Source organism: Canis lupus, chromosome 1 (genome assembly GCF_011100685.1).
Source record: "Canis lupus familiaris isolate Mischka breed German Shepherd chromosome 1, alternate assembly UU_Cfam_GSD_1.0, whole genome shotgun sequence".
Classification (NCBI taxonomy): Eukaryota; Metazoa; Chordata; class Mammalia; order Carnivora; family Canidae; genus Canis; species Canis lupus.
In genome coordinates this window covers 61287411-61300847 of record NC_049222.1, presented here as the reverse complement: position 1 = coordinate 61300847, position 13437 = coordinate 61287411, and the positions used below count along the sequence as shown (strand labels likewise).

Here is a 13437-nt window from a genome sequence, read left to right as displayed (position 1 = left end):
AATTGCTGTATGAGTTCTAGCAATCTTGGGGTGGAGACTTTTGGGTTTTCTATGTAGAGTATCATGTCATCGGCGAAGAGGGAGAGTTTGACTTCTTCTTTGCCAATTTGAATGCCTTTAATGTCTTTTTGTTGTCTGATTGCTGAGGCTAGGACTTCCAGTACTATGTTGAATAGCAGTGGTGAGAGTGGACATCCCTGTCTTGTTCCTGATCTTAGGGGAAAGGCTCCCAGTGCTTCCCCATTGAGAATGATATTTGCTGTGGGCTTTTCGTAGATGGCTTTTAAGATGTCGAGGAATGTTCCCTCTATCCCTATACTCTGAAGAGTTTTGATCAGGAATGGATGCTGTATTTTGTCAAATGCTTTCTCTGCATCCAATGAGAGGATCATATGGTTCTTGGTTTTTCTCTTGCTGATATGATGAATCACATTGATTGTTTTACGGGTGTTGAACCAGCCTTGTGTCCCAGGGATAAATCCTACTTGGTCATGGTGAATAATTTTCTTAATGTACTGTTGGATCCTATTGGCCAGTATCTTGTTGAGAATTTTTGCATCCATGTTCATCAGGGATATTGGTCTGTAATTCTCCTTTTTGGCGGGGTCTTTGTCTGGTTTTGGAATTAAGGTGATGCTGGCCTCATAGAACGAATTTGGAAGTACTCCATCTCTTTCTATCTTTCCAAACAGCTTTAGGAGAATAGGTATGGTTTCTTCTTTAAACATTTGATAGAATTCCCCTGGGAAGCCATCTGGCCCTGGACTCTTGTGTCTTGGGAGGTTTTTGATGACTGCTTCAATTTCCTCCCTGGTTATTGGCCTGTTCAGGTTTTCTATTTCTTCCTGTTCCAGTTTTGGTAGTTTGTGGCTTTCCAGGAATGCGTCCATTTCTTCTAGATTGCCTAATTTATTGGCGTATAGCTGTTCATAATATGTTTTTAAAATCGTTTGTATTTCCTTGGTGTTGGTAGTGATCTCTCCTTTCTCATTCATGATTTTATTAATTTGAGTCTTCTCTCTCTTCTTTTTAATAAGGCTGGCTAATGGTTTATCTATCTTATTAATTCTTTCAAAGAACCAACTCCTGGTTCTGTTGATCTGTTCCACAGTTCTTCTGGTCTCGATTTCGTTGAGTTCTGCTCGAATCTTTATTAACTCCCTTCTTCTCTTGGGTGTAGGATCTATTTGCTGTTTTTTCTCTAGCTCCTTTATGTGTAAGGTTAGCTTTTGTATTTGAGTTCTTTCCAGTTTTTGTATGGATGCTTGTATTGCGATGTATTTCCCCCTTAGGACTGCTTTTGCTGCATCCCAAAGATTTTGAACGGTTGTATCTTCATTCTCATTAGTTTCCATGAATCTTTTTAATTCTTCCTTAATTTCCTGGTTGACCCTTTTGTCTTTTAGCAGGATGGTCCTTAACCTCCACGTGTTTGAGGTCCTTCCAAACTTCTTGTTGTGATTTAGTTCTAATTTCAAGGCATTATGGTCTGAGAATATGCAGGGGACGATCCCAATCTTTTGGTATCGGTTCAGACCCGATTTGTGACCCAATATGTGGTCTATTCTGGAGAAAGTTCCATGTGCGCTTGAGAAGAATGTGTATTCAGTTGAGTTTGGATGTAAAGTTCTGTAGATATCTGTGGAATCCATCTGGTCCAGTATATCATTTAAAGCTCTCGTTTCGGGATCCCTGGGTGGCGCAGCGGTTTGGCGCCTGCCTTTGGCCCAGGGCGCGATCCTGGAGACCCGGGATCGAATCCCACATCGGGCTCCCGGTGCATGGAGCCTGCTTCTCCCTCTGCCTGTGTCTCTGCCTCTCTCTCTCTCACTGTGTGCCTATCATAAATAAATAAAAAAAAAAAAAAAATAATAAAGCTCTCATTTCTTTGGAGATGTTGTGCTTAGAAGACCTATCGAGTATAGAAAGAGCTAGATTGAAGTCACCAAGTATAAGTGTATTATTATCTAAGTATTTCTTCACTTTGGTTAATAATTGATTTATATATTTGGCAGCTCCCACATTCGGGGCATATATATTGAGGATTGTTAAGTCCTCTTGTTGAATAGATCCTTTAAGTATGATATAGTGTCCCTCTTCATCTCTCACTACAGTCTTTGGGGTAAATTTTAGTTTATCTGATAAAGGATGGCTACCCCTGCTTTCTTTTGAGGACCATTCGAATGGTAAATGGTTCTCCAACCTTTTATTTTCAGGCTGTAGGTGTCCTTCTGTCTAAAATGAGTCTCTTGTAGACAGCAAATAGATGGGTCCTGCTTTTTTATCCAGTCTGAAACCCTGCGCCTTTTGATGGGGTCATTAAGCCCATTCACATTCAGAGTTACTATTGAGAGATATGAGTTTAGTGTCATCATGATATCTATTCAGTCCTTGTTTTTGTGGACTGTTCCACTGAACTTCTTCTTAAAGGGGAATTTTAAGAGTCCCCCTTAAAATTTCTTGCAGAGCTGGTTTGGAGGTACATATTCTTTCAGTTGCTGCCTGTCTTGGAAGCTCTTTATCTCTCCTTCCATTTTGAATGAGAGCCTTGCTGGATAAAGTATTCTTGGTTGCATGTTCTTCTCATTTAGGACCCTGAATAGATCCTGCCAGCCCTTTCTGGCCTGCCAGGTCTCTGTGGAGAGGTCTGCTGTTACCCTAATATTCCTCCCCATAAAAGTCAGGGCTTTCTTGTCTCTTGCTGCTCTAAGGATCTTCTCTTTGTCTTTGGAATTTGCAAGCTTCACTATTAAATGTCGAGGTGTTGAACGGTTTTTATTGATTTTAGGTGGGGATCTCTCTATTTCCTGGATCTGAATGCCTGTTTCCCTTCCCAGATTAGGAAAGTTTTCAGCTAGAATTTGCTCAAATTCATATTCTGGCCCTCTGTCCCTTTCGGCGCCCTCGGGAACACCAATTAAACATAAGTTTTTCTTCCTCAGGCTGTCGTTTATTTCCCTTAATCTATCTTCATGGTCTTTTGATTGTTTGTCTCTTTTTTCCTCAGTTTCCCTCTTTGCTATCAACTTGTCTTCTATGTCACTCACTCGTTCTTCCACCTCGTTAACCCTCGTCGTTAGGACTTCTAGTTTGGATGCATCTCATTCAATTGATTTTTAATTTCTGCCTGATTAGCTCTAAATTCTGCAGTCATGAAGTCTCTTGAGTCCTTTATACTTTTTTCTAGAGCCACCAGTAGCTGTATAATAGTGCTTCTGAATTGGCTTTCTGACATTGAATTGTAATCCAGATTTTGTAACTCTGTGGGAGAGAGGACTGTTTCTGTTCTTTCTTTTGAGGTGAGGTTTTCCTTCTAGTCATTTTGCTCAGTGCAGAGTGGCCAAAAGCAAGTTGTATTGGGAAAAGGAGAAAAAGAGAGGAGAGAAAGAAGGAAAGAAAAGAGAAAGAGAAAAAAAAGGAAGAAAAAAAAAAGAAAAAGAGAAAGAAAAAGAAAGAAAGGAGAAAAAGGGGTGGGGGAGGGAAGGAAACAAATCAAAAATCAAAAAAAAAAAAAAAAAAAAAAAGAGAACCACGGGTGAGTATCTTCTGATTCTGTGTACTTTTAAGTCCCTTGGCTTCCCCTGGAAGTTGTCAGTCAGTCTAGCTGCTCTTCTGGGGAGGGGCCTGCTGTGCTGATTTTCAGGTGTTAGCAGTTGGGGGAGCCTCTGTGCCCCTGCCTGGTGCAGGGCTCAGTGGGGGTTGTTTACCCCATGAGGCCCCAGGAGCAACAGCCCTAGTGGCGGGGCCAGCTCTGGAGCCCTAGATTCAGCCCCCGCAGGAACTCCGGAGCTCTCCGTCTGCAGGGCCTGGAGGCTCCGGGGCGGGGCTGCTGATCTGCTCAGCTCGGGCAGGAGCATCCTTGCTGTCCTGGGCCCTCCCGGCCTCTGCCTGTCCCGGGGGAGGCGGGATCCTGGGCTGTGTCCCGGCGCCCTGTGCTCCGAAGCCTGCGCTGGTGGATTCGCGCTCCCGGGCCGCGCAACCCCGACCGCGGAGCTGCCGCCCAAGCCCCTCCGAGCTGCTCCTGGAACCGCGCAGCCCCCTCCGCACAGAGCCTCTTCCTCTGCCCGAGCCCCTCCGAGCTGCTCCCGGGGCCGCGCAGCCCCCTCCGCGGAGCCGCCGCCCGAGCCCCTCCGAGCTGCTCCGGTCCCGCCGGGTCCCCCGTGCACGCTGCAGCCCTTAGGGAGCTCGGCGCACTCTCCTGGGCGTGCAGGTGTCTGTTACTGTCCCAGGGAACCCGAGGGCATCCTCGCCCTCCTGGGTCCTGCTCCAACTCCCTGCGAGCCCCTTTCCGCCCGGGAAGGTCGGTGCAGCTCCTGCTCCTCCGGGACGGGGCTCTCCTGTCCTGGGGACACTCGCCCCGGCCTCAGCCCGGCTGCTCGCGGGGCCGCTCCCCCTTGGAGGCCTTTGTTTCTTTATTTCTTTTTCCCCGTCTTCCTACCTTGATAGATGCGCGAACTCTTCTCACTGTAGCATTCCAGCTGGTCTCTCTTTAAATCTCAGGCCGAATTCATAGATTTTCAGGATAATTTGAAGGTTTTCTAGGTAATTTGGTCGGCTTCCGATTTTTTGATGTTAGGTTTTATCTTAATGACTTTAGGCTTCTCAAACACTTAGGCACACTCAAAACCTAGTAGTGCTTCCTTAGGTCAAATTGAAAAGTGGACATAAACTGACAGCATTCAAATGCAAACTACAGGAACTGAAGTCATTCAAATGAAAACTACAGGATTCCTCACAAACTACTAATATCAAACTAGAATAGATATAAGACAGTTTATATCATAGATTATTAAAATATTACAATTTGTCTTAACATAGAACAGCTTTCCCGAGCTGCTGCATAATGATCCTAGAATTACTAATCAGAGGAAATAGTACAAGTTTATGTTTACATTGGCTCCGTGTCATAATTATTCTCCATGCTGGTATCCTCAAAAACATCTTTATGATACAGGCAATAATGAGAGGTACATCTAAATCTTTTTTTTTTTTTTTTTTCAATTTTCTTTTTTTATTGGGAAACCAATGTAACAAACCTGGACTTATTGAAAATGAAATCAGTAACTAAGACTCTGCAGGCCCCATCTCCAACCAGCACCAAGGCCTCTGCTTGGCCTGACCCCAGTTCCTCAAGCTCCCCAAAGGACAACTATGCTGAGAAGCTGAGGTCAACCTCAGAGCTACTTTCCCACACTGCAGCCCCCTCCACCCCAGCCTCCACTGACACACACTCACCCTACCCTGGATCAGCAGTCTGGGCCTAAGGAGGGTATAGTGGTTCCCAGGGTGGCAGGGAATCACAGGCACACCCCAACCTGTTCAAAATCCCAAGTTAGCAAAGGAAGACAGAAAAAGAGACTGGCTTGCCCACCCAAGTGATGGTGTCTATGTTAGCTGTTTCAGTACTAACAGATTTCTTGGACTCCATTTATCTACTCCTATCTACTACTCTGTTAGTCCCAAATTTGGAGGGGGGAATAGAGGAATCACTATTCCCCTCAAACATGAATATTACAGATATATATATTTTTCAGTTAACATTGTATCAAATCACTAAATATTTTTAACTATGAGGAATGCAAGTCGAAAGGCTTACTCTCTCATTGATTGGAGGAATGTAACCAGATGTATATAAAGGTTACCAAGTTGTCTGTAGGAGTCTTTGTAGTCACTCTGTCTTGGGCTCAGCCTAAATTCCAATTTCCGGGTAAACTGGACCCTTTAGCTCTTCCACCAACTGATAGACTTACATGTGTCTCACATCTGCTGCTTCAGTACTGTTTACAATTGTGGTGCCTTGTGTCCTTTTTCTCAGAATGAGATGAAAAAAAACAATAACAAAAGTGTGAAAGGATGGGAGGGCAAGAGGAGCGTGCAGGGCAGGAGGGAAGAGGAAAAGGATAATGTAGGAGTTTTAAATAGCAGGTAATTTATGAAAGAGCTACATGGGCATCTTCTACTTGAGGGAGGAGATAGTTATAAAGGACAGGTTACATAAAGATACAAAAGATGATATAGAGGAAGATACAGATGAAAAACTGCATTTGTCTTTGCAACCATGTGCCACTAGTGATTCTTATTAGGCTTTAAGTAATTTGTTCTTGGGAGAATAAGTAATGTAGATATTCTAAATGATAAACTATAAGAAAATTATTTTAATGCTGTTGAGTTAAGTCTTTACCTAATTCATATTAAGATACATTTAACGTTATAACTTTGTTATTAGTAACATAATTTTCAACAAAGTTATCAGCTTTGGTATTTCTTGAGTTTAGGTTAAAGGTTTTGAGAGTTTTTATAAAAAGAATCATTTTTTCCTTTGACTTAATAACTTTAATTTTTCTCTACTTATTGCTTCTGATTGAGGCTATTTATGAAATGTTACAGGATCATTTTGTTCTTAATATTCAAAGAGAAGAGAATAGTACTAAATATCTGAATTACATATTCTTTCAACAAAACCATTCTTGTTCATATATTTGTGTGAGTATGCATATGTTTAGTATATTTATTCATATATTCATGTGTTTGTATAAAATAATATGTAGCTTTGATATGCGAAGGCTTTTTGGTATCTACATGTCAAATAGGGGCCTATTTACATGAATTATTATTTATATATTTAAACATTATTTTTAGATATAACCATGAAGGTCTGGGTAATATGTTGTTGCTTTTTTAAGGTTAAATAAGACCAATTTTTAAAAAAGATTTTATTAATTATCTCTTTAAACAGAGAGAGAGAGGCAGAGACATAGGCAGAGGGAGAAGCAGGCTCCCTGTGGGGAGCCCGATGTGGGACTTGATCCCAGGACTCCGGGATCATGCCCTGAGCCAAAGGCAGAGGCTCAACTGCTGAGCCACCCAGGTGTCCCTAAATAAAACCAATTTAGATCATAGGAATGATAAATGTGTCTTAATTGCACTACAATAATGTGTGTGTGTGTGTGTATATATATACATATATATACACACACACACACTCATATACACACATACATATATGTGTATATATATATATACATACTTATATATATAAGCATATGCTTTATGAGAACAAGTGACTTTGTCTTGATTGTTGTAGCCAAGTAGGAAAAACTCCATACATATTTATTGATTATTGAATATTGAATCTTTTTACAAAGATTGGATGGAAAATGAAAATAGTTTGGTATGATAGGTTAATTTTTTAAATCTCTAAGAGTAAGGACTTGCTTTATATTTTTATTCATTTCTTTTAGGAAGGTAGAAGTTGGTTGAAATTCTCCCCAGTAATAGATTGATCACTGTTATCTTCCTGGTGGTATTTATCAGCCCAAAAAGAGCTTTGGCAGATATATTTTGTAGTATAAGATGTCTAGACACATTTGGGCAGAGGCAGTCTGGCCTTTGACTCTGTTTTCAAAAGGTTCTTACTCCTTTTTGATCCCCAAACCTCTTTCAAGAAAAGTGTTAAAAGATAGGAGTTTATGTGACTGCCTATTCCCCCATGATCTTCTAGAAAATAAGAGAACATTATTGCTTTTTTTTCTCCCCCTTGAATCTTTATCTACATGTGTGAGAAGATAGTATATATGTTTGCTTGAATAAATATTTGTATATCCTTTTTTTAAGGACACTTACATCCTTTTAAAATATATTATTTATAGATGTTTTCTAATACAAAATCTCATGAGAATGATATTAGAATGGAGGATGGAAAAATCTCATGGGAATAAAATTAAAGTTAAAATGGAAAAATAAAATTAGGTGGAAGTTGGCTGTGTATTCATGAAACTGCTTAGAAAGAAGTTATAGTTTAACCCTACATACTCTTTCAGCACCAATCACATTTGGTATAATTTTTTGCAAGTGGAAATAAATGGCTAGAAATTCTCTGTGCTTATTTTTTTTTTTTTTTTGCTCTTAAAGAAATGAAGAACGTATCTGAATGTGCATAAGAAAAGAGTATAATGTACATGTCAATCTATGTAGTGAAATCTTCTATATATCACATCTATTATTTGATGTGTGTTGCTTCAAATACTCAGTAATGAATCATATTCATATAAGAAAAAGAACATTCAAGAATTATGGTTATGAATCATTCCATTTTGTGAGCTTTTAATAAATTCATTTTATAGGCTTTAAATAAGTATAATTGATGGTGTAAGATGTAATTACAGAAAAATGTCTGTTTTCTTCTGACAGCCATATAGTACTTCTGGAATATGTAACTATTTACATATTTAACAGCAATACTTATATTTTTGGTGTTTCTAGCATCTCCTTATAATGATATAACATGCTGTATTTCTTATTAGACAATGATCTTGGCAAGCTTTTATTACACTTCAAAATGTCTGATAAACAAACTGAGTGGATAGAAAACTGCCGAAGACAATTTTGCAAAATGATGAAGGCCAAACCTGATATAATTAGTGGAAGTGGTGAGTATATTGTTTAATTTTTGTGGTGTTTTTTGGTATGAAAATTATATTAATGATAGTTGTGTTTCCTAAAGATTAGTGTTGACATGTCTCGAATATATAATACTGGTTCCAGAAGTCCATTGACTTATGAGAAATTTACAATCCTGGAAAGCAAAAATTACAATCTGAAATGCAGGGAAGCTGGGAGCCAGAGCGAAGGTAGAGGAAAAGGCCCATCAGCCCTCAACCCCTAATAAGAATAAAATTGTAGGTAGCACATAAACTTCCAGAGAAATATTAAAATCTGAGAAACTACTAAACTCTCTTAAACTAAGAGGTGTTGGTAAACAAGGTTGGAAGACTGAGCTGCCTATTACCAGGTAATCATTTCCTCGGTTTCACCAACTTTCACCTGAATATATTGTACTGCTGTATTTCTTGAAACTTTGTTGACTTTTTTATTGACACATATCTGGAAACTCTGCTGCATCCAGCCAAGTAAACTTAGTCACTCTCAAGGCAGTTGGAAATTTTATTTTGAGGAAATAGCTACATTTCCTAAACTAGCAAATACATTGTTTTATATTCAAATATTTACATGTGCATTTATTTTCTAAAAATCATTTTATAATTAGCATTATTTTGAATAAAGGTCTGAGAAAAAGGTTTTATTTATTTATTTATTTATTTATTTATTTATTTATTTATTTATAAAGATTTTATTTATTCATGAGAGACACACAAAGAGGCAGAGACACAGGCAGAGGGAGAAGCAGACTCCCTTTGGGGAGGCTGATGTGGGACTCGATTCCAGGACCCCGGGGTCACACCCTGAGCCAAAGGCAAACTCTCAACCACTGAGCCGCCCAGGGATCCTCGAGAAAAAGGTTTTAATGTAAACATAAGGTAGATTTTTGTTTTGAAAGATATAATTTAAAATTGTCCACTTTATTAGCCATGCTTTATGGTTTTCATATTTGTATGATTTGTTATAAAATTAAAAATGGGAAGGGATGCCTTGGAGGCTCAGCTGTTGAGCATCTGCCTTCAGCTCAGGGCATGATCCCGGTCCCAGGATCAAGTCCCACATCAGGCTCCCCTCAAGGAGCCTGCTTCTCCCTCTGCCTGTGTCTCTGCCTTTCTCTCTATGTCTCTCATGAATAAATAAATAAAATCTTTAAAAAATGGTAAATAAAAAATGTTTTTATTTTGCTGTTGGAAAAATTATGTTTTCAGAGACTTTTGATGTTTATCTATGGGCAATTCAGAGTTGAACTTGTTAAATTTTCTTTTTGCCTCATCTATCCTAGAATCATTGATTGAGAATGCCATCAGATGCAGGATAAAAAGATGAGGTCAATAAATGCCTACTCTACAGCAAAAGGAACCAGAAAGGGGTAGCCTATAGAGACACTGTTTTTTAGAAAGTGACCACTTTAATCTAGCCAAATACTACAGAAAATCCTGCAGGCAAGGCTTGGGCACAGCCTGGACTTCTTTCCTTACCTGCCAGTAATGGGGCACCCTTGCTAGGACTGTATCAGAGGAGATTTAGAGTGTTAAAGATTTTTACCATCACTCAGTGGTAACAGGGTCAAATCACCTCCTTCCCCTCCAGACATGTGTTTCACACATGCAACCAATTTAAAATTAGTATCAGCAAAAAAATAAATAAAACCCAAAAGGCAATTTTAGAAGTGAAAATACTATAACCAAAATAAAACACTGAATGAATTGGTTCAACAATAAAATGGACAGAGGTAAGAATTGGTGACTTGAAAATATCAACAGAGAGGAAATAGACTTTTGGAGAAAAAGAATTAACAGCCTCAGAAATCTGTGGGACCATAACAAAGGTCTAATATTTGTGTCATTGGAGACCTGGGAAGAGGTTAGAACTATAAATGTATTTGAAGAAATATAGCTAAAAAATTTCCAAATTTACCTAAATCTATGGATTCAAGAACCACAAACAGGGTAAACCCAAAGAAATCCACACCAAGATACAATATAGTCAAACCTCTAAAAACTAAAGACAAAAACCTCTAAAAACTAAAGACAAAAAAATCTTGAAAGCAAAGAAGGAGAAACAACATCTTACCTATAGGGGAGAATCCATACCACTGACTGTGGACTTCTCACCTGAAAAGATGGAGGACAGAGGGGGTAGCATGACATTCAAGCGGTGTAAGAAAGAATGGTTAACTTGAATTCCACATGCATTGAAAATAGTCTTCAGGAATAGACTATCTGGAAATTCTCAGAAGAAGAATTTGTCAACAGCAGACCTATGCTAAATGAAGGGATAAGGAAGTTCTCTGCTTCTGTACCATCCTAGCAGCTTCCTGAGAATCTATAATTATCCAAAATAATTTTTTCTTAAAAAAATATAGAGAAAAGAATGAATACAAACTACTTGAGAACATTGAGGAAAAACAGTTTTTCTGTGCTTACAATTTGTATGAAGAGTGGATATGGTTGGATGCAGTAAGACTGCAAAGTGCCTGAAACCCATGAGTTTAGTTTTACATGGGATAGAGAGATGGGAGCCATGATTTAATTCTTGAAGAAGCAGCTGTTCAAGGAACCAACATTTGGTGGTTACATGCAAGATGGATTCATTGGGGAAAAATTGGGTCTCTGGTGTAATTTATCTTATGATCTGATGATATGCTAGCAGTGATATAAGATTAAAAAATAATTAAAAAATAATAAATCCAGGAGAAGTTTTGCATGTTTGTAAACACTGAGCTGCCTTAGTTTGGGGACCAGCTTTTGTTGTGACAGCAGTGCCAAGGGAGAAAGCAGAGTCAATACCCAACTATCCCTGAACAATTTGTCCTCAGGTTTTCCTCATTAGGTAAATCCATGTCCCTTTGTAGTCTGTCTGTCTATCTATCTATCTATCTATCTATCTATCTATCTATCTATCTATCATCTGTCTATCTGTTATAAATTTTGGTTTTATAGTCCGTGTCATATAAATTTTGGTTTTATAGTCCGTGTCATAGTCCAACTCCATGGATAAATATGTTTAAAGTAGGAGTCTTGGGCAGCCCTGGTGGCTCAGCGGTTTAGCGCTGCCTTCAGCCTAGGGCAGGATCCTGGAGACCTGGGATCGAGTCCTGCATCAGGCTTCCTGCGTGGAGCCTACTTCTCCCTCTGCCTGTGTCTCTGCCTCTCTCTTGCTGTGTATATCTCATGAATAAATAAATAAAATCTTAAAAAAAATGAAGTAGGAGGTTTATAATCTAAAATTAAAGATTATAAGATTTTCTAGAAATTCCAGATCTGTCATTTGAAATAAAAAGGTCCACTTAAGATGAAAAGAATATTTTATAGTTAACTTTCTGGACAGTAATATTCTAGAGTTAATTTATATTTAAAATTAAGTGTTTCATTATATGAAGTAATTTCTGTGAGTTATAGATCATGGAATTTTCAGTGAATTGACAACAAGTGAAGTGGTCGGTCATACAGATAAATAGCCACTCTCGTAATTAGTTAGATGTGTCAATGAGATTTCAGCCATGGGTTCAACTATCATATATAGATCAGTTTTTGATATTATTCCATAATTATAGCCTATTCCTCAAATTATTTAGAAGTGCATAGTGCTGTTCATAAGGGTTGCTGGGCAAAATGAATATATTAATTCAGAATGATTTTCTAAAATTCATCAAGATATTCTTAAAAGATTATAATCTCAATAGTCAATATTAAATAACTTATAAGCAAACACATGGAAGTTGAAAGCTCTCACCAAAGGTTATTTATGTATAGATTCATAGATAAATACTTTGAAAGATTTTTTTATGAGTGAGAGAATTTATCCTTAGGCCTGTGAAGATAGAACCATTAAACTACTGTAAATTTAAATAATTGACAATACTCGTGCCCTTTCTGATCCTTAACTACTATATTTTCATACTTTTTAATACTTATTTTAACTTGAAATCAGAATATGAATAGAATTCAATGATTAAAAATTTTGTTTTTATCATAAGCCATTAAAATACTGTGATATGTAGCTTGTCAGAGCTACAGTTGTTGGAAAGCACAGGTTATTCCTGTTTGATTTTATATTTTTCACATGTCGAACACTAATTACTTTGTGACTTATGTGCTTAAAATGCACTTGGATATGATAAAGGGTCCATTTAGTTAATATAGGTCAGAGTCAATATCCTGAATGTAACACAGTTTTAGAAGGTGACTTAAGCTTACTTGCTATATTTATATAGAATATGCATATCATTTACTTTATACATGTATTTGTTTCCAGAAAAATAATTCTGGATTCTATATTAAGTATAATTCAACTGATTATATACATTTTGAGGTAGTAAATGCAAACATAGCGGGATTATCTATATGGCACTATCAATTAGTCCAGTCCAGGAAAGAGTCATTTGTCCCCTCTAAACTAGATAGAAAAAAGCTTACTTTTTTTTTTGATGCAGTTCTTTACTGTTTCACTGATAGAAAGGCATCTTTTCCAACTTATTTTAAATCAGTGAACTTTATTTTTTAGAGCAGTTTTAGATATACAGCAAAATAGAGGAGAAAGTACAGAGAGTTCCCATATACATCCTATGCCTTACACATGCACAACCTCCCCCACTATAAACACTTCACATCAGACTGATAAACTTGTTACTATCAGTGACCCTATAGTGACACATCATTATCATCCAAAGTCCATAGTTTACAGTAGGGTTCACTTTTGGTGTTTGCACATTCTATGAATTTTAACAAATGTATAATGGAGAAATTTATCTGCTATTTTGGGTCATACAGAAGAATGTTACTGCCCTAAAAATCTTGTGTTCTGCCCATGCATCTTTCCCTCTTCCCAACTGCTGGCAAGCTTACTTTTGATCCTTTTGTCTTGAACAGTTATAAAGTTGCAAAGTGTATAAAACAAAAAAATATGTCCTGATGTTGAAAGGGAAGGAAGTCTTGATTGTGGTCTTGGAGTTCAGATAATTTTTTTTCTGTATGTGTGAATAATGATGATAAGATA

General features: G+C 38.0%; 1 protein-coding gene and 1 long non-coding RNA gene across 9 annotated transcripts in view; one reads left to right on the top strand and one right to left on the bottom strand.

The window, feature by feature from the left end:
• LOC111096171 overlaps nucleotides 1-13437 on the bottom strand; it is a 101258-nt gene that overhangs the window by 16955 nt on the left and 70866 nt on the right. The gene's annotated exons all lie outside the window — the stretch shown is intronic.
• The window catches only part of TBC1D32 (TBC1 domain family member 32), a 211472-nt gene that overhangs the window by 146136 nt on the left and 51899 nt on the right, over nucleotides 1-13437 (top strand). For all 6 annotated transcript variants that reach the window (XR_005353848.1, XR_005353847.1, XM_038526673.1 and 3 more), the window contains one exon: nucleotides 8304-8429. Coding sequence is in view for 4 of the 6 variants with exons in the window: in XM_038526673.1 (XP_038382601.1) it covers nucleotides 8304-8429 (126 nt within the window). In the remaining 2 variants the exon portion in view is untranslated. The remainder of the gene's footprint in view (nucleotides 1-8303; nucleotides 8430-13437) is intronic.